Source organism: Leptopilina heterotoma, unplaced genomic scaffold (genome assembly GCF_015476425.1).
Source record: "Leptopilina heterotoma isolate Lh14 unplaced genomic scaffold, ASM1547642v1 Lhet_123, whole genome shotgun sequence".
Lineage (NCBI taxonomy): Eukaryota > Metazoa > Arthropoda > Insecta > Hymenoptera > Figitidae > Leptopilina > Leptopilina heterotoma.
This window is the reverse complement of record NW_025110842.1, coordinates 1,199,242-1,223,216: the sequence shown is the minus strand read 5'-3', so window position 1 is coordinate 1,223,216 and position 23,975 is coordinate 1,199,242. Positions and strand designations below refer to the sequence as shown.

Here is a 23,975-nt window from a genome sequence, read left to right as displayed (position 1 = left end):
AAAAAATTTGATTATTTTCAAAAATTTTAATAGAATTCTTCTTCAGAATTCAATTATTTTCATAAAGAATTGAATTATTTTTTTAAGAAATTGAATTATTTTTTAAAAAAAATTATTTTTACATTCTTTAAAAGAATTTAGTTATTTTTTTTTAAAGTCGATAACATTTATTTAAAAAATTCACTTATTTTAATAAAGAATTGCATTGTTTTAAGAAATTAAATTATTAAAAAAAAATTTAATAAATTTTTTCGAAAGATTTCAATTATTTTCAAAAAAATTAAAAAAAATTCAATTATTTTCATCATTGAAATTCTTCGACAGAATTCAAATATTTCTTTTTTTTTAAATTGAAAAAGTCTTTTTGCAAGAATTCAATTGTTTAAGAAAATAATACATTTTTTACGCAGGAATTCAATTATTTTTTTTAAACTTTATTAAAATTCTTCGAGAAAATTCAATTATTTAAAAAAAAAAAATTCATAAAATTCTTCGACAGAATTTAAAAATTAAAATTGTTTTTAATGTAAAAAAAAAATCTTTGTAAGAATTAAATTATATTTTCAAAAAATAATGTAATTTTTTGGAGGAATTGAATTATTCTAAAATTTTAATAGAATTATTCTAAAAAATTCAATTTTTTTTTTAATAAATAAAATATTAGAATAAAATTTTTTAATACAATTTTAATGTTTCTCGAAAGAATTCAATTATTTTTAATACCATTTTAATGTTTTTTTTAGAAAGAATTCAATTATTTTCATAAATAAAATTCTTTGAGGGAAATCAATTCTTTTTAATACAATTTCGCAAAGAATTTAATTATTCGTAAAATTAATTAAATTCTTCGGTGGAATTCAATTATTTTCAATTCAATTTGAATAAAATTTCTCGATATAATTGAGTTACTTCTAACAAATTTTTAATAAAATTCCTTGAAAGAATTGAATTATTTTGAAAATTTTTGATAAAACTCTTTAGAATTCAATTATTTTCAGAATAATTTTAATTAAGTGCGTTTAAAAAATTTAATTATTTGCAAAAGTTTTTAATAAAATGCAGTTAATATTTGAATTATTTTTGCAAATATTAAAATTCGCCGTAAGAATTCAATATTAGTTTTTTAAACTTTTTTTTTTTTTTAAGAAAATTCGTCACGAGAATTGAATTTGTTTCATAAGTTAGAAAATTAGGGGACAAAATAACAGCAAACAGTGAATAAAATTTGTTGGAAGGAAATAATATTTTCGTTTTTAATTTCAGAGAAGACCTGCCGAGCAACCAGCATCTGAGATTAATGTTTCATCGCTTGCAGTCGCCTTGCCTTCCGGTAAGAAAAATTAAAATGCGAATTTCTTATCTCGAATAATAATAAACGATAAGAATTTTAATAACGTTGATCGTATTATTACACTCTATAAACTTCAGTTCTTTTCATTTTGTTTCATCTTTTCTTTTCTCTCAACTAATCTTCTTGCTCTCAAGGCACATGAAAATCGAAATTAATTTATTATTTTTAAAAATCTTATAAATTTTATATTAAAAATAAATTATGTCAATAAATAGTAAATTTTTTCCAGGAATACAATTATTTTAAATTCAATTTTAATTGAATTACAGGGAAAATTAAATTATTCTTTTATAAAATTTTTTTTAAATTCTTCCAAAAAAAAATTTAATAATATCAAAGTTTCTCTCTGCTATCAATAAATAATCAATTTTTTCGCAGGCATTCAATTATTTCAGGAAATCAATTAGTAAAATAAAACTTTTGAAAATAATTGAATTGTTTAGCAAAAATTTTATTACAATTTTTAAAAATAATTGAATCTGTTAATATTATTAAAATTATCTTGAATATAATTGAATTTTTTTCAAGAAATTTAATTAAAATTGTATTGAAGATAATTGAATTTCTCGAAAGAATTTTGATTATTTACAAAAAATAATTGAATTCTTGCCAAGAATTTGACAATTTATAAAAAATCATTGAAATGTGTCGAAGAATTTTTTTTATCAGAATTGTTGATAATAATTGAATTTTTATTAAAACTCTTGAAAATAATTGAATTTCAATAATATTTTTAAAAATAATTGTATTCTTTCGAGAAATTTTACTAAAATTGTATTGAAAATAATTGAATTCCTTTGTAGAATTTTATTATTTATGAAAAGAATTATTTTCAATTATTTTCAGGAATTTGAATAAAATTCTTTGCAAAATTCAATTTTTTTCATAAATAACAATAAATATCTTAAGAAATCAATTATTTTCAAAATTCATATCATGATTTCAATAATTATTATTATAAATAGTATTATAAATAGTCAGGGCTCGGATTGTGCGACTTTTTCGACTTTTTTGACTTTTTTCGACTTTTCTAAGGAAATGCGACTTTTTTTCGACTTTTTTTGTGAAAAAATGCGACTAATTGACTTTTTTTTATTTTTTTTAGTAAAATGCGAATGAAGTGAAATTTTTTTTTTAAATTTAAAGGAAAAAGTTTGAGTCAAAAAAAAAATTTTTAATTACTTTTTATGCAAATAATTGAATTATTGGGAAGAAATTTATAAAACATTAGTAAGTAATTGGATTTTGCAGAAGAATGTTGATATTTACAAAGATAATTGAAATTTTGAAGAGAATTTAAAAAAAAATTTTTTGAAAATAATTGAATTTCTGTGAAGAATTTTTTTACTTTTGAAGATAATTGAATTTTGCCAAAAATTTTATTAGAACTTTTGAAAATAATTAAATTTCCAGGATGAATTTTATTATTTATGAAGATAATAAACATTTTAACGAGAAATTAAAAAAAAAAAATTTTTTGAAAATAATTTAATTTCTGCGAAGAATTTTATTACTTTTGAAAATAATTCAATTTCTGGGATAAATTTTGTTATTTTAAAAGATAATTGAAAATTTGACAAGAATTTTATTAAAATTCTTTGCAAATAATTGAATTTCAGAGAAGAATTGTATTACTTTGGAAAATAATTGAATTCATGTGAACAATTTTATTAATTTTGTCAAATAATTAAATTTCTGTGGAGAATTTTATTAAAATTTATGAAAATAATTCAATTCTTGCAAAGATTTTTATTAATATTTGAAAAAAAAAATATTATTTCCCGTAAAAAATTCAATTAAATTTTGAAAATAATTGAATTTTTGTGAAAAATTTTATTAAAATTCCTTAAAATAATTTAACTTTGGCGAAGAAAATTTTCTATTGAAAACAATTCAATTCTTATTATTAGTTTAATCAAAATTTTTCCAAATAATTGAATTTCTTGAGAAAAATTTTAGTAATAATTGAAAATAATTGAATTCTTACGATAAATTTGATGAAGTTTCGAAAATAATTGATGTCATGCGAAGAGTTCAATTATTTTTTGAAAATAATTCAATTCCTGTGAAGAATTTTATTAATTTATAAAAAAAAAATTTCTGTCAAGAATTTTCAAATTTTTTTAAAAATAATTAAATTCTTGTAAAGAATTTTATGAATTTTAAAAAATAATTGAATTCCTGTGAATAATTTTATTAATTTTGGCAGATAATTGAATTTTTGCGTAAAAATTTTTTTAAACGCTTTGAAAATAATTGAATTATTACAAATATTTTTATTAATTTTTGCAAATAATTGAATTCATATGAAGAATTTTATTTCAAATTTGTGAAAATAATTGAATTTTTGCGAAGAATTTTCTTACTTTTAAAGATAATTGAATATCTGCGAAGAATTTTCATTACTTTTGAAAATAATTGAATTTCAGAGAAAAATTTTATTATTTATAACGATAATTGAAACTTTGACAAGAATTTTATTAAAAATTTTGTTAAATAATTGAATTTCGGAGAAGAATTTTATTATTTATAATAATAATTGACATTTTAAAGAGAATTTTTAAAAAAAAATGTTAAAAATACCTCATTAAAATTTTGCTATAAATTTTATTCAATTTTTAAAAATTTTATTCCGGATTGTTTGATATTAATGTATCTGTTGTCGAGAAATGTGATTTTTTTTTTACAATTTTGACAATTTCGTGTTTCCTTTTTGTCGTTTTTTCTAAAATTTCATGCGACTTTTTTTCCGAACTTTTTGGAAATTTTATGCGACTTTTCGTGACTTTTGTTGTAAATTTATGCGACTAAAGCGACTTTTTTTTGAGTCTTAAAGACGATCCGAGCCCTGAATAGTGAAATTCTTCGCCGAAATTCAATTATTTTCAAAATACAATTTTAATAAAATTTCACGAATCGATTTAGTTACTTTTTTCTATTTGTTAACAAAATTTGTCTAATTAAATTATTTTCCAAGATTACAATTAATTCTTTGAAATAATTGAATTTTTTTCATAAATAGTAAAATTCTTTGCAGGAATTCAATATTATTTTCAATAAAAATTGATTTAAAAATGAATTTTTCTTAAGATTTTAGATAAATATTGAATTTTTTTAGGAATATAGCGTGAATTTTTAGAAATAATTGACTTTTGAAAAGGTTTCGATTTAAAATCTTTGAAAATTGAAATTTTTATTATTTTTAAATAACAATTCTGCAGAATTAATTTTTTTTTTTTTTGATAAAGTTTAATTGAATTTTTTTTTGAAATTATTTGAAGTTTAGATTTCCAAATATTTTTTTAATTGAAAAATTTCTGAATAATCGAAATTTCATGTAAAATTGAATTGTAACAAATGGATTTGAAAATTCTCAAAGAACTTTCTAAAAATAGTATTATAGAAAATAATCGTTTTTCTTTCTTTATTTTCATCTTTTATAAATTATCCTTTGAAAGCGGACAAAAAATAAAAATTATATATAAATTTGTTTTCATTTTGAGATTCTAATTTTTAATTTTTAATTTTCCTTTCCTTTTTTTTTAATTTTAGGAGATAGTGCAGCTGCTGCTGCAGTTGGTAGAGGCGCAATGCGTGGACGAAGACGTATCAATGAATCAGAATGTTTGGTCACTAAACCTTCAGCGTGCGGTACTAAAATAGGTAATTTAATTCAATTTAATTTAATCTTTCAATTTTTTTGTTTTTATATCAATTTTACCATTTTTTTTTTTTTATTTGAAATTCATTCTTAAATTTTTATAGTCCAAATAAAGATTTTTATATTTTTTTACTAGAAATTCATTATTAAATTTTTAAAATCCAAACAAAAGATTTTTATATTTTTTCACTAGAAATTCATTATTAAATTTTTATACTCCAAAAAAAAGATTGTTTTATTTTTTTTACTTGAAATTCATTATTAAATTTTTAAAATCAAAACAAAAGATTTTCATTATTTTACTAGAAAACATTTAAAAATTTTTATAATCAAAAAAGAAAGATTTGTATTTTTTTTACTAGAAATTCATTATCAAATTTTTATAATTCAAAGAAAAGAATTTTTGCTCCTTTTCTCTTTTTTTTCAATTAAACAAAAGAATTTTCTTGAAGAAAATGTTCAACTTTTGAAAATAATTGGGGGAGTGTGTTAATAATTATAAAATTGAAAATTGAACTTTAATAATAACGGCAATATTGTATCCCGCAGGTACTTTTGGCACCAAAATAGAATTGCAGTCAAACTATTTTCAATTGATGACGAACAGTCAAAATTGGAATCTCTATGAATATAGAGTCGACTTTGCTCCTCAGGAAGACAGAACCGGCGTTCGTAAGGGTCTTCTTCGACTACATCGGGAACAACTTGGAGCTTATATTTTCGATGGCACTGTCATGTACACGAGCTCGAAATTAGTTCAGGTATTTTTTGACAAATTAATAATTATTCTTTTTAATTTCTTTTCTCTATTTTTTCACGAAATTAAAAAATTCTATTATTTTCATTTGTTTTTAAAAAATCGCTTTTTATTTCAATTTTCATAGATATTTGTACTCTTCTCTAAATTTCAATTAGTTAAAAATAATTAAGTTGATAGTCAAAAATCGGTCACTGATTCAAATATAGTAAATAAATTTTTAAAAATTATCGAATTAATAGAAATTGGAAATTCAAGTGAAAATAATTCAATTTGTTAAAGAATTTCATTAAAATGTTTTTAACAAATCGAATTTTCAAAGTATTTTATTTTAATAATTTGATAAATAATTGAATTTTATAAAAAGTCAGATTCTAGATTCATGTTTCTTTGTGCAAAGATTAATAATTCAAATTTTTATTAGTTAATTTAAAAAAAGATACTGACAATACATAATTTTTTAATAAAATTGAATTTTCGCAAAGTTTTTTTGAAAATTCTGAAAAAGAAGATTTTTGAATTTTTCTATTCTTTTGTTTCAAGATAATTGAATTTTTATGGACAAATAATTGAAAATTTTTGAAGTTTCTTTACATTCTATATTAAAAATAATTAAATTCTTTTAAAGAATTTTATTTAAATTTTTCGAAAATAATAAGTTAGTCACCGTAATTATAATTTTATTTTTAAAAATCTATTTCTTCGCAATATCAATTATTTTCATAAATAGTAAAACTCATTGCGGAATTACAATTATTTTTAATACAATTTTAATCGAATTCCTCGAAAAATGTAATTATTCTTAAAAATTTTATTGAAATTCGTCGAAAGAATTCAATTATTTCTGGAAACTGTAAAAAAAATTCTTCTCGAGAATTCAATTATTTCGATAAATAGCAAAATTCTTCAGATTTACTAAATTCTTTTGAATATTAATTTTAAAAAATATTCTTCACAAGAATTCAATTATTTTCATTATTTTCCATAAAATTCTAAAAAAACAATTCAATTATTTTCGAAAGTAATAAAATTCTTCGCAAAAATTCAATTATTTAAAAAAAAACCTAAAAAAAACTCAATATTTTAATTATCTTTATAAATAATTAAATTGTTCTCCATAATTCAATTATTTTCCAAAAATGTTAATAAAATTCTACGCAAACATTTAATTATTTTCATAAATAATAAAATTTTTCACTGGAATTCATTAAAAAATAAAATAAAAAAAACAATTTTATTAAAACAATTTCAATAAAATTATTCTCAAGAATTCAATTATTTTCAGGAATTTTTAATAAAATTCTTTACAAAATTCAATTATTTTCATAAATAACAATATTCACCATAAGAATTGAATTATTTTCAAAAATTTTATTAATATTCTTGACACGAATTCAATTATTTTCACAAATAATAAAATTTTTCACTGGAATTCAATTATTTAAAAAATTTCAATAAAATTCTTCTCAAGAATTCAATTATTTAAAAGTTTGTTGAAAAAAAAAATCTTTATGAGAATTCAATTTTAAAAAATATTCATTTATTCAACAAATTATTTATTTTTGCACTTAAATAATTTGAATTTTCGAAGAATTTTGCAATAAAAATAATTTAAAAATTAATTTCTGTTACAATTTTTGATAAGAATTAAATATATTAAAAGCATTGTTAGGTGAATTTTTTTTTATGAATAATTGAAATTTGAAAAGGTTTCAAATTAAAATCTTTAAAAATCTGAATTTTTCGTAATTTTTAATTAACAAATCTGTAAAACTAATTTTTTTTGAAAAATTTGAATTTCTATTCTCTTGAAATTAGTTGAATTTTATTGAATTATATTTCATTATTTTAAAAGTTTTAACTAATAACAAAATTCTTCACAGAAATTCAATTATTTTTCGGAATTTTAATATAATTTGTTGGAAAATTCAATTTTTTTGATAAACAACAATATTTAGCATAAGAATTCAATTATTTGAAAAAATTTTAATAAAATTCTTGACACGAATTCAATAATTTTAACAAATAATAAGACTGTTCTCAGGAATGTAATTATTTTCGTAAATAATAAAACTCATCGCAGGATTTCTTCGCAATATATTCAATTATTTTCATAAATAGTAAAACTCATTGCAGAATTTCAATTTTAATCGAAATCCTCGGAAAATGTAATTATTCTTAAAAATTTAATTAAAATTCGTCGAAAGAATTCAATTATTTCTAAAATTTGTAAAAAAAAAAATTCTTCACTAGAATTCAATTATTTTCATAAATTTCCATAAAATTCTAAACAAACAATTCCATTATTTTCAAAAATAATAAAATTAATTGCAGGATTTCAATTATTATTAATACAATTTTACAGGAATTGCTCGAGAAATGTAATATTATTCTTGAAAATTTAATTTCAATTCCTCAAAAAAAATGAATTATTTAAAAAAATGATTTATTAAGATACTTTGCAAGAATTCAATTATTAACAACAAAAAACAATAAAAAAAAAAATACTCGAAAATTACAAATAAATTTTTATTTTACAAGTAGAAAAACAATTATAAAAAGATTGAAAACAACAAAAAATTCCTTAAAATTGAGAAAATAATTAAAAAGTTCTTGAAAATAACAAAAAAAAAATCTTAGAATTAAAAAAAAACAATTGAGCTCCCGCGGGCAATAACTCGATCTGCGCTCGGACGCACTCTCTAATACCAGTCGGGTGGCAGTGAGTGGCGCAGAGGCGCTCACTGCTCCCCGACTGGTACTAGCGCTTGCGTCCGAGCGCAGATCGAGTTATTGCCCGCGGGAGCTCAATTTAAAATACTTGAAAATGACAAAAAAATCGAAAAATTTAATTATTTTCACAAATAAAGATTTCCACAAAAATTCAATTATTTAAAATAAAATTTTAATATAATATTTATTATATTTCGATAAAATTAATTATTTAAAACAATGTTTATAAAATTCTAATGAAGAATTTAGTTATTTTCAAAAAATAACCAAATTTTTCACTGAAATTCAATTATTTTTAAACATTTTAATAAAATTTTTCGCAATAATTCAATTATTTTTATAAATTAAAAAATTCTTCTCAGGAATTCAATTATTTTCAAATATTTAAATTTTTTTTCGAAAGAATTCAATTATTTTAAATATTCAATTTTAATTAAATTTTTTTGAAATAATTCAATTATTCTTTTAGATTTTAATAAAATTCTTCTGAGTAATTCAATTATTTACGTATAAATAACTCTTCGAAAGAATTCAATTATTAAGTATAAATAACAAAATTATTCCCGAAAATTTAATTATTTTGAGGCATTTTTATAAAATTCTTTACAAAAGTTTCATGAAGAATAAAATTTTTTTGGAAGTATTCAATTATTTTTATGAATAGTAAAATTCTTTGCAGAAATTCAATTAGTATCAATAAATTTTAATAAAATTGAATTAATCAAATTTTCAATCATAATTATAAATAGACAAAATTATTTTAAAAAATTTAAAAAATTCTTTGTTTATAATTCAATTATTTTCCGAATTTTCAATTAATAGTATTAAAAATAACATTTGCAAAAAAAAAAAGAATTTAATTATTCATCAAAACTCTAATACAAAATTTGGAAGCCATTTGTTGATTTATTTTTGTTCGAAATCATATAATTTCAAAGATGAGAAAAGAAAATTGGGAAAAATTAGGACAAAGTCGGGAAAAAACCGGGAATTGAACGAAAATAGTTAAAATAGTTAGAAAATAGTTAGAAAATAGTTAGAAAATAGTTAAATAAATAAATAATAAGAATAAATAATTATAGAAAAATTATTATTTTCCTTCAGCCGCCACAGGAATTGGAATTATTCTCAATGAGACAATCAGACGAGGCGAAAATCAAGATTAATATTCGAATGGTGGGCGAGCTGAAGAAAGGCGATTATCATTATATTTCGTTTTTCAACATTGTCATGAGAAAGTGCTTGGACTATTTGGAGTTGAAATTGGTTGGACGTAATTTCTTCGATCCCAGAAATAAAGTAAGTGTTTTGCTATAATAGTAGAATTATAATTTAATTTTTCTTTTTCTATTTGCTTAGTTAACAACGAAAGCAAATTTTTTTTTTTTAAAAATTGATTAACTATTTTTTTTGGGGGGGTTTTTTTTTAGATTGAAGTAAGAACTGAGAAGATAATTCTCGATTTATGGCCCGGTTATTTGACATCAATTCGACAATGTGAATATAACATTCTCATGTGTTCGGAAATCACACACAAATTGATGTTGCAAAAAACGGTTCTCAACGTCCTCGAGGAAGCATTCCAGATGCATCGCGATAATTACGAGGTAAGTTTTTTTTACATATTTTGGAAATTTATTATCTATTTCTCAACTTATGAGAAATTAGGAGAAAAAAAAGAAACGTATTGCAAATTAATAACTGTTTTTTTTTATACTGTTGGGCAAATAAATAAATAAAACTAAAATAAAAATAAGTAGATAAAAAAATTTGCAAAGAAAGTTAAATCGAAAGATTGGGAAAAAAGTGTTAAAAATAAAATTGTTCTCTTCTTTCTAAAGGCACACTTTTCGCAACAAATATTGGGACAAGTTGTTCTCACTGATTACAATAACAATCATTATCGTATCGACGATATTGACTTTACGACGAGGCCATCGTCAACCTTCAAACTCAAGAGTGGCGAATCAGTTTCATACCAAGATTATTATGCGAAAAAGTACGGAATCAGAATAAAAAATCAGTCGCAACCAATGTTGGTTTCACGATCGAAACCAAAGGATCGTCGAGCTGGTCAAGCGGAATTGATTTATCTCGTTCCTGAACTCTGTCGTCTAACAGGTAATTTTTTTTTTATTTTTAATAATATATAAATATTATTTTAACGAAATTTGACAATTTCCAATTATTTTTGGTTCTTTTTTAAAATTATTTTCCGCAATTCAAATCAAAATAGGTATTTTAATTACATTTTTTCGAAATTTTTCAAGAATTTCTACAGTAAATTTTTAATTTTATTTAAAAATAATTTTTTGTTAAACAAATATCACAGGCTTTGCACTCATCTATTAAAACCTACTTTTTACTACTTTTTTACGTTATGCTATTATTTGGTTAACTTTTTTTAGATTTCAACCACTAAAAGCTACTGTTTCTAGTTTTTTTTTAGAATTTACTTTAAATTCGCTATAAGACTAGAAATCAAAAAACAATAATTCAATTACTTTCACTAATAATAACATTTCTCATATGAAAATTCAATTATTTAAAAAAAAAATTAAAATTCTAAGGAATAATTCAATTATTTTCATAAATAATAAAATTCATCGAAGAATTTCCAAATTTTCCACTAAAATTCAATTCTTTTTAAAATATTTTAATGAAGTTTTTCGCAATAATTGAATTATTTTCATAAATAATAAAATTTTTCTCAGGAATTTAATTATTTTTGAAAATTTTAATAAAATTTCTCCAAAAATTCAATTACTTTAAAAAAATATTAAAATTCTTTGTAGAATTTCAATTATTTTTAATATTTCACCAAAGAATTCAATTATTTTCGAAAGTAATAAAATTCTTCTCAAAAATTCAATTATTTTTGAAAAATTTTAATAAAATTCTTGGCAAAATTTCAATTATTTTACAAAAATTTTCCTCAATTTAATGATTTTCAATATCTAGTGTATTAATAAAATTTTCTAAAAGAATTCAATTATTTACAAATTTATTATAAATTATTTTTATTTCAATTATTTTTAATACATTTTTAATATTTCTCGAGAAAATTTTATAATATTATTTCTAATATTATAATTAATTATTTATAATATTTCACCAAAGAATTCAATTTTTTTCAATTCAAATTTAATAAAATTTCCCCCAAGAAATCAATTATTTTCAAAAATTGTTTCGTAACAATTTAAATATTTTCATAAACAATAAAACTCTTTGGAAGAATTCAATTATTTTCAAAAATTTCTATAAAATTCTTCTTAAGGATTCAATTATTTTCAAAAATTAAAAATTTTTTTGATGTATTTCAATTATTTAAAAAAAATTTGTATGAAATTCTTCTCAAGAATTTAATTATTTTCTAAAGTTTATAAAAATTCTTGGCAAAAATTCAATTATTTTTATAAATAATAAAATTCTGCCCAAGAATTCGATTTTACATTGAATTTCTCGAGAAATTTAATTATTCTTAAAAATTTAATTTCAATTTCTCGAAAAAACAATTATTTATAAAAAAATATTAGAATTTTTCACAAGAATTCAATTATTTTCAAATATCTTAATAAAATTTGAAAGAAAGCAATTATCGTTTTATATTTTAATAAAATTCTTCGAAAGAATTCAATTATTAAAGATAAATAATAAAATTATTCCCGAAAATTCAATTATTGTGAGGAATTTTTATAAAATTCTTTAAAAAATTCAATTATTTTCAATAAAAATAAACAATATTTATCAATTATTTTTCAAAGTAATAAAATTCTTCTCCAAAATTCAATTTTTCATTATTTTTCAAAAAAAAAAAAATTTAATTTCCTAAAAAAATTGTATTAAAATTATCTTGAATATAATTGAATTTCTCAGAAGAATTTTCTTATTTACAAAAATAATTGAATTCTTGCCAAAAATTTTACAATTTAACAAAAATAATTGAATTTTTTTGTCAGAATTGTTGAAAAGTAATTGAATTTTTATTAAAACTCTTGACAATAATTGAATTTAAATAATATTTTTGAAAATAATTGTATTCTTTTGTGAAATTTTATTAAAATTGTATTGAAAACAATTGAATTCCTCTGATACATTTTCTTATTTATGAAAATATTTTCATTCTTGCGCAAAGAATTTTCTTATTTACGAAAATAATTAAATTCTTGCAGAAATTAATAAAATGTCACACATACATTTAATTATTCTAAAAAAATTTTAATAGATCTCTTTGTAAAATTGAATTATTTTTAAAAACTTTTCGCAATTCAATGATTTTTAATGTCTACTATTTTCATAAAGGATTTCAAACAGAATTTAATTATTTAAACATTTTTTTGTAAAAATCTTCATAAGAATTCAATTCTTTTCGCATGAATAATAAAAATCTCTCAGGAATTCAATTATTTAAATTAGAATTTGCATAAAATTAGTCGAAAGAAAAGAATTATTTAAAAATTTGAATTAAAAAATTCTTCGCAGCATTGAAATTATTTTTCTAAATATTGAAATTCTTTGATGAATTATAAAATTAGTTGCGCGGGAATTCAATTTAAAGCAGTAGGATAAGAGCGAAGTAAATATTTTTTGATGAAAATTAGGAAAAAGTCGGGAAAATAAAAAAAAGAATGTAATTTTTGTCAGTTTCGTAAAGTGTCTAAAACTTGTTTTTTTGGTCGTTGAGGAAATTCAATTATTTTAAAAAATTCTAATAAAATCATTCGCAAGAATTCAATTGTTTTCATAAATAATAAAATGTTTTTTAGGAATTCAATTTTTTTTTTTAAATAAATTTAATAAAATGCCACACAGACATTCGATTATTGGCAAAAAATTTTAATAGAATTCTTTTTACTTTTTTTCTTTTTTTTCGTCAAGTTTAATTCTTCGATAGTCACTTTTTTACTCCTTTTTTTTAGTTTGAAAGCTACTTTTTGCAACTTTTTGAAAAATTAATTAAATTTAGTAGAAAAATATTGAAAATATATTCAAACTAAATTTTATTTAGTTTGAAAGCTATTTTTTGCTACTTTTTGAAAATTAATTAAATTTGTAGTAGAAAAATATTGAAAAATTGTAAAAAATAGTGAAAGTTCTCTTGAAATATGAAATAAATGATAATTTCAGGATTAACGGACGATATGAGATCCGATTTTCGAACGATGAACGCCCTCGCAACATACACGAAATTAGATCCGCGCACGAGAATCGAACGTCTCAAATCATTCAACGCTCGATTACTGAGAGAACCAAAAGTCGTCAAGGAACTATCGGAATGGGGCTTGAAATTAGATAATAATCTAACCAATGTGAAAGGTCGTGTCATTCCAAAGGAGCCGATATATATGGCAGACGGGAAAGTCTTTAACGTTCAAGGCGGCAGTTGGGACAATGAAATTCGTGCCAATAAAATGTTGGTGACGGCAAATCTCAAAGATTGGGTCGTCATTGTTCCCCAAAGAATGATGCAGGAGTGCAAGGTATGAAAACAATTCGTTTTCTTTTTTTACTCCTTTTTATATTATTCCCATAAATTATTATTTATTTTTTACAATTTAAACATTTTAATTGTTTGAAAGTAGTTTCAAGAAAAAAGAGAGAAAGAAGATTTGTATTTTTTAATTGTCTAAAAGTAGTTTTAGTTTTTATTGTTTAAAATTTTTAATTGTTTGAAAATAGTTTCAGTTTTTATTGTTTAAAATTTTTAATTCTTTGAAAATAGTTTCAGTTTTTATTGTTTAAAATTTTTAATTGTTTGAAAATAATTTCAAGAAAAAAGAGAGAGAGTCAAAAATACAAAAAAAAAAAAACAATTGAATTTTAAAGCAATTTTATAGAAATGATTACAGAAATTCAATTATTTTCAAAAGTAGTAAAATTCTTCTCAGAAATTCAATTATTTTCAAAACTTTTAATAAAATTCTCGGCAGAATTTCAATTATTTTTAATAAAAATTTCATCAAATTTCTCGAAAAATGCAATTTTCTTAGAAATTTTATTTAAATTTTGTCAAGAGAATTCAATTGTTTAAAAATTTGTTGATAAAATTCTTTATGAAAATTCAATTTTAAGAAACATTCAATTGTTCAATAAAATATTTATTTTTATAGTTAAATAATTGAACTCTCGTAGAAAATTTTCTAATAAATATTTATTAAAAAATGAATTTCAAATTAAATTTTTTGAAAATTTGAACTTTTCATACTTTTAATTAAGAATTATTCTTGAAAATTCAATTTAAATTCGTCAAAAAAATTCAAATATTTAAAAACTCGTTGATAAAATTCTTGATGAGAATTCAATTTTTAAAAAACATTCAATTATTCAATAAATTATTTATTTTTCTACGCTGTTTAAATAATTCAATTCTCGTTGAATTTTCTAATAAAAATTTATTTAAAAATAAATTTCAGTTAAAATTTTAGATAATAATAATTGAATTTTAAAAAAGTTTAATTGAATTTTTTTTTTAAATTATTTTAATTTTTTATGTTCTAAATATTATATTTAAAACAAAATTAAATTTCTATAATGAATTTCATTAAAATTTTTAAAAATAAAATTGAAAATAATTGAATTCTTTGGTGAAATATCAAAAATAATTGAAATCCTACGAATAATTTTAATATTTTTGAAAGTAATTGAATTCTTCTTAAGAAGTTAATTAAAATTAAAGAAAATAATTAAAATTTAATTCAAATATTGAAATTTTATTAAAAAATAATTGAAATTCTGCGAAAAATTTTATTAAGATTTTAGGAAATAATTAATTTTTTTTTGTAAAATTTTAATTATAATTGTATTGAAATAATTGAATTTTTATAATGATTTTTATCAATATTTTTAGACAAAAAGCGAAAAATAATTGAATTGTTTCCAAGAATTTTTAAAAACTTTAGAAAATAATTGAATTCTTGAGAAGAATTTTATAGAAATTTTTGAAAATAATTGAATATCTTCGAAGATTTTTATTATTTTTGAAAATAATTGAATTCTTGGGCAGAATTTTATTATTTATAAAAATAATTGAATTTTTGCCAAGAATTTTTGTAAACTTTAGAAAATAATTGAATTCTTGAGAAGAGTTTTATAGAAATTTTTGAATATAATTGAATTTCTTTGAAGAATTTTATTATTTATGAAAATAGTTGAATTGTTGGGAAGAATTTTTTTAATTTTTGAAAATAATTTAATTTTTGCCAGGAATTATTAAAAAATTTAGAAAGTAATTAAATTCTTGAGAGGAACTTTATAGAAATTATTAAAAATAATTGAATTCTTATTAATAATTTTATAGAAATTTTTGAAAATAATTGAATTCCTTCGAAGAATTTTACTATTTATAAAAATAATTGCATTGTTCACACGAATTTAAAAATCATCAATATTTTTAAACGAAAAATATTTTAAATCGAAAAATAATTGAATTTTTGGGAAAAAATTTATTATTTATGAAAATAATTGAATTATTTCCAAGAATTTTTAAAAACTCTAGAAAATACCTAATTGAATTCTTGAGAAGAATTTTATAGAAATTTTTCAAAATATGTAATTGAATTTCTTCCAAGAATTTTATTATTTATGAAAATAATTGAATTCTAGGGAAGATTTTTTTTTTTATTTATAAAAATAATTGAATCTTTGCCAAGAATTTGTAAAAAAATTTAGAAAATAATTAAATTCTTGAGAAGAATTTTATAATTAAATTTTTTAAAATAATTGAAATACTTTAAAAAAATTTTTAATTTTTAAAAATACTTAAATTCTTAGGAAGGATTTTATAGGAAATTTTTGAAAATAATTGAATTCCTTCGAAGAATTTTACTATTTATAAAAATAATTTTATTATTTATGAAAATTGATTGAATTCTTACAACGAATTTTATTATATACTAGCCAAACTATCCGCGCGCAAGCGCGCGGGAATGTTGTATGGAGCTGCTTATTTTAAACAATTTAAAAAATTTTAAAGAAATAATTATTATAACCTAACAAAGAGATTTAACTAACTAAAATTCAAATAATTTCACTCAATAGTCTCAATTTAAATAGAATTTACATTACTAGACTTAAACTATGGCTAGAACAATTACAATTAGTATCTGGGTCATCTTTTGCATTGCTTATTTTATAAAGCCATTTTAAATTAAATACTTTTTAAAGAAATAATAATTATTACACACTGAAAAAAGTTTTACTTGAAATAGCGATAAGTTTCTCTAGAATAACGAAAGTATTAATTGAAGCACTAAATAATTTCGCTACTAAAGTGAAATCTGTAGTTCATCCAGCTAAATATTTTTTGCCGTGCATAGCGAAAAAAGAATTAAATTAACATCAGATTTTCTACATTCAAAAAAAACGAATTCAAATAGAAATTAATCATTTTACAACTTAACCAAATTCACCCCAGAAATCACTGAATTCGATAATTTAAAAGAAAGTCAGACAAAAGCAGGGTTCCTACAGAATCTGGAAATCATGGAAATCATGGAAATGGTATGAAATTTTTAAAAGGCTTCTGGAAATCAGGGAAATCATGGAAAAGGCCTGTAATTTTTAAAAAATTCTAAATTTTTTCAGTTTTCCATTTTTTCTCTTGAATAAAAATTCAAATAATAATAAAGCTAAATGGTATAAAAGAGAAAAAAAATGTTGAATTTTAAGAAATTCAATTTTTCGGATTTTTGATAATTTTTAATAATTTTTTATTTTTTTCCAAAGAGTCGAGACAATTTAATAAGTAAAGTATTTTCCAAAAGCACAAAAATAATGAAGCTAAATCCCATAAAAGAGAGGAAAAAATGTTGAATTTTAAGAAATTCGGATTTTTGAATTTTTTCGAATTTTTGATAATTTTAGATTTTTTACCAAAGAGTCGAGACAATTTAATAAGTAAAGTATTTTCCAAAAGCACAAAAATAATGAAGCTAAATTCTATAAAAGAGAGGAAAAAATGTTGAATTTTAAGAAATTCGGATTTTTGAATTTTTGATAATTTTCGATAATTTCACATTTTTTACCAAAGAGTCGAGACAATTTAATAAGTAAAGTATTTTCCAAAAGCACAAAAATAATGAAGCTAAATCCCATAAACGAGAAGAAAAAATGTTGAATTTTAAGAAAATCGGATTTTTGAATTTTTTCGAATTTTTGATAATTTTAGATTTTTTACTAAAGAGTCGAGACAATTTAATAAGTAAAGTATTTTCCAAAAGCACGAAAATAATGAAGCTAAATCCCATAAAAGAGAGGAAAAAATGTTGAATTTTAAGAAAATCGGATTTTTGAATTTTTTCGAATTTTTGATAATTTTAGATTTTTTACTAAAGAGTCGAGACTATTAAATAAGTAAAGTATTTTCCAAAAGCACAAAAATAATGAAGCTAAATCCCATAAAAGAGAAGAAAAAATGTTGAATTTTAAGAAAATCGGATTTTTGAATTTTTTCGAATTTTTGATAATTTTAGATTTTTTACCAAAGAGTCGAGACAATTTAATAAGTAAAGTATTTTCCAAAAGCACAAAAATAATGAAGCTAAATCCCGTAAAAGAGAAGAAAAAATGTTGAATTTTAAGAAAATCGGATTTTTGAATTTTTTCGAATTTTTGATTTTTTACCAAAGAGTCGAGACTATTAAATAAGTAAAGTATTTTCCAAAAGCACAAAAATAACGAAGGTAAATTCTATAAAAGAGAGGAAAAAATGTTGAATTTTAAGAAATTCGGATTTTTGAATTTTTGATAATTTTCGATAATTTTAGATTTTTTACCAAAGAGTCGAGACAATTTAATAAGTAAAGTATTTTCCACATTAAAAAGTTTGACATTAAAAAATATATAAAAAATGCCAATACTTAACCCACAAAATTAAATTTTCAAAATAAACAAATGAATGCAGATAATTTGCTAACGCAAAGGAAACTTACGATTATTATAATGTATGTTTATGTATATGTATATTTCTATTTTCTATCAAAACGTATAAAAAACAAAAGAATAACTATAACTAACTTCAAGTGTGGACAGAGATCCGGAAATCTGGAATCACGACGATTATTATATATAATAATAATTTTATTTTTTAAATAATTGAATTGGTGTGAAAAATTGTATTACTTGTAAAAATAATTGAATTCTTGCGAAGGATTTTTTTTTTGTAAAATTTTGTAAACAATTTAATTTCTTTTTCTAAATTTTCTGAAAATTTAAATTACTATAAATTATGAAGAAAGGGATCAGTCCGAGTGATCTTAATTTCTATAAAAAAAATTATTATTTTTGTTTATTTAAAAAATGAAGTTATTGTTGTTTTCGAATAATTTTCGTTTTAAAAACCTGGAAAAATTCCGTTTTTTTAATTTTGGAAAATCTGCGAAAAGTCAGGGAATTTTTAAATAAGCAAAAGCGTGGCAACCCTGAATTATTATTTCTTAATTGTTTGAAAATAGTTTCAGTTTTTATTATTTAAAATTTTTAATTGTTTGAAAATAGTTTCAGTTTTTATTATTAAAAATTTTCAATTATTTGAAAATTAGTTTCAAGGGGAAGGAGAGAAAAAAGGATTTTTAATTCTTTGAAAGTTGTTTTTAAGGGAAAAGAGAGAAAAAAATATATTTGATTTTCTAATTATTATTTTCATAATTGTTTTGAAGATGGTTAATTATTTTTTTTCCCCCACAGGATTTGGTGAGTGGAATTATAAAGGCGGCGAGGGGAATGTACTTCCCAATGACGGAGCCAAGAATCAATGAGATTCGCAACGACAGTGTGGTGAGTTACATGCAAGCTTTGGAGCACGTAATGAGCCGGGCGAATCCTCAGATGATTTTGTTTATTGTTCCGAATAATAACGTTGATCGTTATGCGGCAATAAAGTCCAAGTGTTGCGTCGATCGTCCAGTGTTGTCGCAAGTTGTGATGAAGAGAACAGTTTACGCGAAGGGTAAACCAAATTTTACAGCCGCGACGAAAATTGCAATTCAGATTAATTGCAAACTCGGCGGTGCACCCTGGACGGTTAATCTTCCCGAGGGGAATATTATGGTCGCTGGTTTCGACGTTTGTCACGATAAATCGGCGCGAGGACGTGACTATGGTAAATTTTTTTCTATTTTAAAAAATTTTTTTAAAAAATTATTTTTTTGTTTTGTTAATATTTTGGTTTTTTTTCAATTTTATCTTGAATTTAGTTTTAATTTATTAATTTTATACGGAAATAAAATTAACAGGCAATTAAAATTTACAAACAAAATTTAATGAACAAATAACTAAATAATACAAGAATGAAAATTGTTATTTGATAATTTCAAAATTATTAAAATAGGAAAAAATAAAATTGAAATTTTTGTCTTGATATTTAATAATAATATTTGAATAACAGGAGCTCTCGTCGCCTCGCTGAACAAGAATTTCGGCCGCTACTTCAGTTCGGTGAATGCGCACAATAATGGCGAAGAATTGTCGAATAGTTTGTCGGTGGATATGGTGAAGGCTTGCCACAAATATAAATCCGTGAACGGAGTATTGCCATCGACGATAATATTTTATCGCGACGGCGTTGGCGAGGGACAGATTCCATTCGTCATGGATATTGAAGTTGAGCAGATTAAAGACAAATTGAATGCCCTCTATGGCGATAGCAATGCCTATAAATTCGCATTCATCATCGTCACGAAGAGAATTAATTCGAGATTCTTCTATCAGGGACAGAATGCACCACCAGGAACTGTTGTCGATGATGTCGTTACAAATCCGGCAAGGTGAGATTATTTCCCTTCTTTTTTTTCCCTCTTTTTTAAACTTTTTATTTTTTATAAATTTATTTTTTATTTTTTATAAATTATCAATTATCTTTTAAAATAATAAAATTCTTGGCAAAATTTCAAATATTTTTAAAAATTTTCATTATTTCAATTATTTTTAATATCTACTATTTTAATAAAATTTTCCAAAAGAATTCATTTATTTAAACGGAATTTTAATAAAAATTTCACAGGAATTAAATTACTTTCCAATTTTTTATAAATTTCTTCGCACCAATTCAATTATTTTTAATTTTTAACAATGAAGTTTATCGAAAGAATTCAAATATATTCAAAGAATAGAAAAAAATAGTTCTGAGAAATTAAATTATTTTGAAAAATTTAAATAAAATTCTTTTAAAAATTCTATTATTTAAACAAATTTTGACAAAATTCTTTACAAGATTTAGTTAATAAAATTGCAATTTTAATAAAATTTTCCTATTCAATTCAATTATTTTCAATACAATATTCTTCTTAAGAATTCAATTATTTTCACAAATAATAAAAATCTTCGAAGAAATTCAATTATTTTCAAAAATTTCTATAAAATTCTTCTCAAGAATTCAATTATTTTCTAAAGTTTTTAAAAATTCTTGGAAACAATTCAATTATTTTTCGATTTTTGTCTAAAAATATTGATAAAAATCATTATAAAAATTCAATTATTTCAATACAATTATAATTAAAATTTTACAAAAAAAAATTAATTATTTCTTAAAATCTAAATAAAATTTTTCGCAGAATTTCAATTATTTTTTAATAAAATTTCAATATTTGAATCAAATTTTAATTATTTTCTTTAATTTTAATTAACTTCTTAACAAGAATTCAATTACTTTCAAAAATATTAAAATTATTCGTAGGATTTCAATTATTTTTGATATTTCACCAAAGAATTCAATTATTTTCAATTTCATTTTTAAAAATTTTGATGAAATTCATTATAGAAATTCAATTTTTTTTTAAATATAATATTTAGAACATAAAAAATTAAAATAATTTAGAAAAAAAATTCAATTAAACTTTTTTAAAATTCAATTATTATTATCTAAAATTTTAACTGAAATTTATTTTTAATTAAATTTTTGTTAGAAAATTCTACGAGAATTGAATTATTTAAACAGGTAGAAAAATAAATTATTTATTGAATAATTGAATGTTTTTATAAAAATTGAATTCTCATGAAGAATTTTATCAACGAGTTTTTAAATATTTGAATTTTTTTGATGAATTTTAATTGAATTTTCAAGAATAATTCTTAATTAAAAGTATGAAAAGTACAAATTTTCAAAGATTTTTTTTTATTTTTAATCAATATTTATTAGAAAATTTTCTACGAGAATTCAATTATTTAACTATAAAAATAAATATTTTATTGAACAATTGAATGTTTCTTAAAATTGAATTTTCATAAAGAATTTTATCAACAAATTTTTAGATAATTGAAAATCTCTTGACAAAATTTTAATAAAATTTCTAAGAATAATTGCATTTTTCCAGAAATTTGTATTAAAAATTATTGAAATTCTGCCAAGTTTTATTAAAAGTTTTTGAAAATAATTGAATTTTCGAGAAAAATTTTATTATTCATAAAGATAATTGAAATTTTGACGAGAATTTTTGTTAATTTTTAAACATAATTGGATTTCTGTGAAGAATTTTATTAAAATTATTTTGAAAAAAATTGAATTGTTACGCAAAGAAAATGATTGAATTGAGAAAAGTTTTTGAAAGTAATTAAAATTTTGCCAAGAATTTTATTAAAATTTTTGAAAATAATTGAATTTCTGATAAGAATTTTCAACAATTTTAATATAAATTCCATTATTTTCAACAATTTTAATATAAATTAAATTATTTTCAACAATTTTCATGAAATTCTTTTAAAAAAATCATTATTTTCAACAATTCTGATAAAAAATTCTTCGAAACAATTCAATTGTTCTCAAAAGTTTTTAATAAAATTCTTTGTAAATTTCAATTGTTTGCAAAATTTTCAATTAAAATTATTTTTGAAAAATGTAATTATTTTTACAAAATTTAATTAAATTCTTCAAAAAAAAAAAAAAAAAAAAAAATGTAATTATTTACAAAAATTCTAATAAAATTGTTCAAAAGAATTTAATTTTCTATGAATAATTTTAATATAATTTAATAAGAAAATCGTTATTTACAATTAATAATAATAAACACGATTATCTTAAAAACTTAAAAGAAATTCTTCTTAAAATTCAATTACATACTTTAAAAATTTTCAGTAAACATTATTAAAGAAAACTTTATTATTATTCAAGAATATTGAATAATAAATTCTTTAAAACAATTCAATTATTTTAAAGAATTTTAATAAAAATCCTACCAAGAATTAAATTATTTTCAATACAATTTTAATTACATTTTCTCGAAAGAATTTAATTATTGAAAAAAATGTTGATAAAATTCTCGAAACGAATTCAATTATTTTGAAAACTTTTTTATAAATAAATATATAGATTTTTCTTTATTTTATTCTTTCTTTTTGTTTTTGTTATTATAATTTTTTTTCTTACTTTTTCATGCTTTTTTCCATAATATTTTCGCAAGATAAATTTCATAAATTTAGAGTTAAGTTTTTCTTTGTTTTTTTTTTTTTTTATTTTCTGTAATATAATCGAAAAATATTTTCAATTTCAGATTCGATTTCTTTCTGATTTCGCAAAGCGGTGGACGCGGAACGGTGACGCCGTCCTCGTACAATGTCGTTCACGACACGACAAATTGGGGCCCCGACAGAATTCAAAGAATGACTTACAAATTAACGCAAATGTACTACAATTTTTGCGGTCCGGTAAAAGTACCGGCGCCGTGTCAGTACGCCCACAAATTGGCCGCTCTTATCGGCCAGGCGATACAAAAGGAGCCGAGCACACAATTGGAGACTCTTCTCTATTATTTATAAGTATTTTATTTTTTTTTCAATTTTTTTCCATTTTTTCTTTTTTTTCAATTTCTTCTATTTTTTTCAATTTTTTTCAATTTTTTTTCTATTTTTTCTTCCGTTTTATGTTTTTTTTTTTTTTTTTTTAAAGAAATTTTACTGCCTTACGATCTCCAAAGAAATTTTTTGTCTCGTGACAGAAAAAATATTTCTTGTATTTCTTTTTCTTTTTGTTTGAATATTTTTTTTTTCTCTAATTTTTTGTTTTCTTCGATCTCCAAAGAAATTTCTGTCTCGTGACAGAAGAACAATTAATTTTTAAAAAATTTTTGCGATATAATTCGCAAATTACCGAATTATTATTTCCATTTGTTTTTTTAATGGAATTCATTTATTATTCTGTGTAAAGAATTGCATGAGTTTTTTTTCTAATCAATTTTTCTATTACAATTATTTTATTGTAAGTTTATTTTCTTTAGACAATTTTTTTTATTGTACCGAAGAGAGTAAATAAAAATGAAATCAATTTTTTTTTTTTAATTATGTTTTTAGTTTATTTTTTTTATGTATTTTTTTGTGTAATGTTTCGTCTGTTTTCGTAAAAAAAAAAATTTCTGAATCATTTATTACGCGAAATTTTTAGTCTATTTTTTAAATTTTTTCATTATCTTTTTTTATAATAATAATAAATTTTGAACAATTTTTAGTTTTTCTATTTTTAAAAAAATATTTATACTAAATCCTTTTAA

General features: G+C 20.5%; 1 protein-coding gene across 2 annotated transcripts in view; it reads left to right on the top strand.

Moving 5' to 3' along the window:
• The window catches only part of LOC122512594 (piwi-like protein Siwi), a 29,648-nt gene extending 6,347 nt beyond the window's left edge, over positions 1-23,301 (top strand). For both annotated transcript variants that reach the window (XM_043628515.1, XM_043628516.1), the window contains exons 3-12: positions 1,264-1,330; positions 4,904-5,014; positions 5,562-5,773; positions 9,607-9,801; positions 9,933-10,109; positions 10,344-10,623; positions 13,630-13,982; positions 19,186-19,600; positions 19,886-20,264; positions 22,983-23,301. In XM_043628515.1, the coding sequence (XP_043484450.1) occupies positions 1,264-1,330; positions 4,904-5,014; positions 5,562-5,773; positions 9,607-9,801; positions 9,933-10,109; positions 10,344-10,623; positions 13,630-13,982; positions 19,186-19,600; positions 19,886-20,264; positions 22,983-23,247 (2,454 nt within the window). In that variant the 3' untranslated portion in view covers positions 23,248-23,301. The remainder of the gene's footprint in view (positions 1-1,263; positions 1,331-4,903; positions 5,015-5,561; positions 5,774-9,606; positions 9,802-9,932; positions 10,110-10,343; positions 10,624-13,629; positions 13,983-19,185; positions 19,601-19,885; positions 20,265-22,982) is intronic.
• The last annotated feature ends 674 nt before the right edge of the window (positions 23,302-23,975 follow it).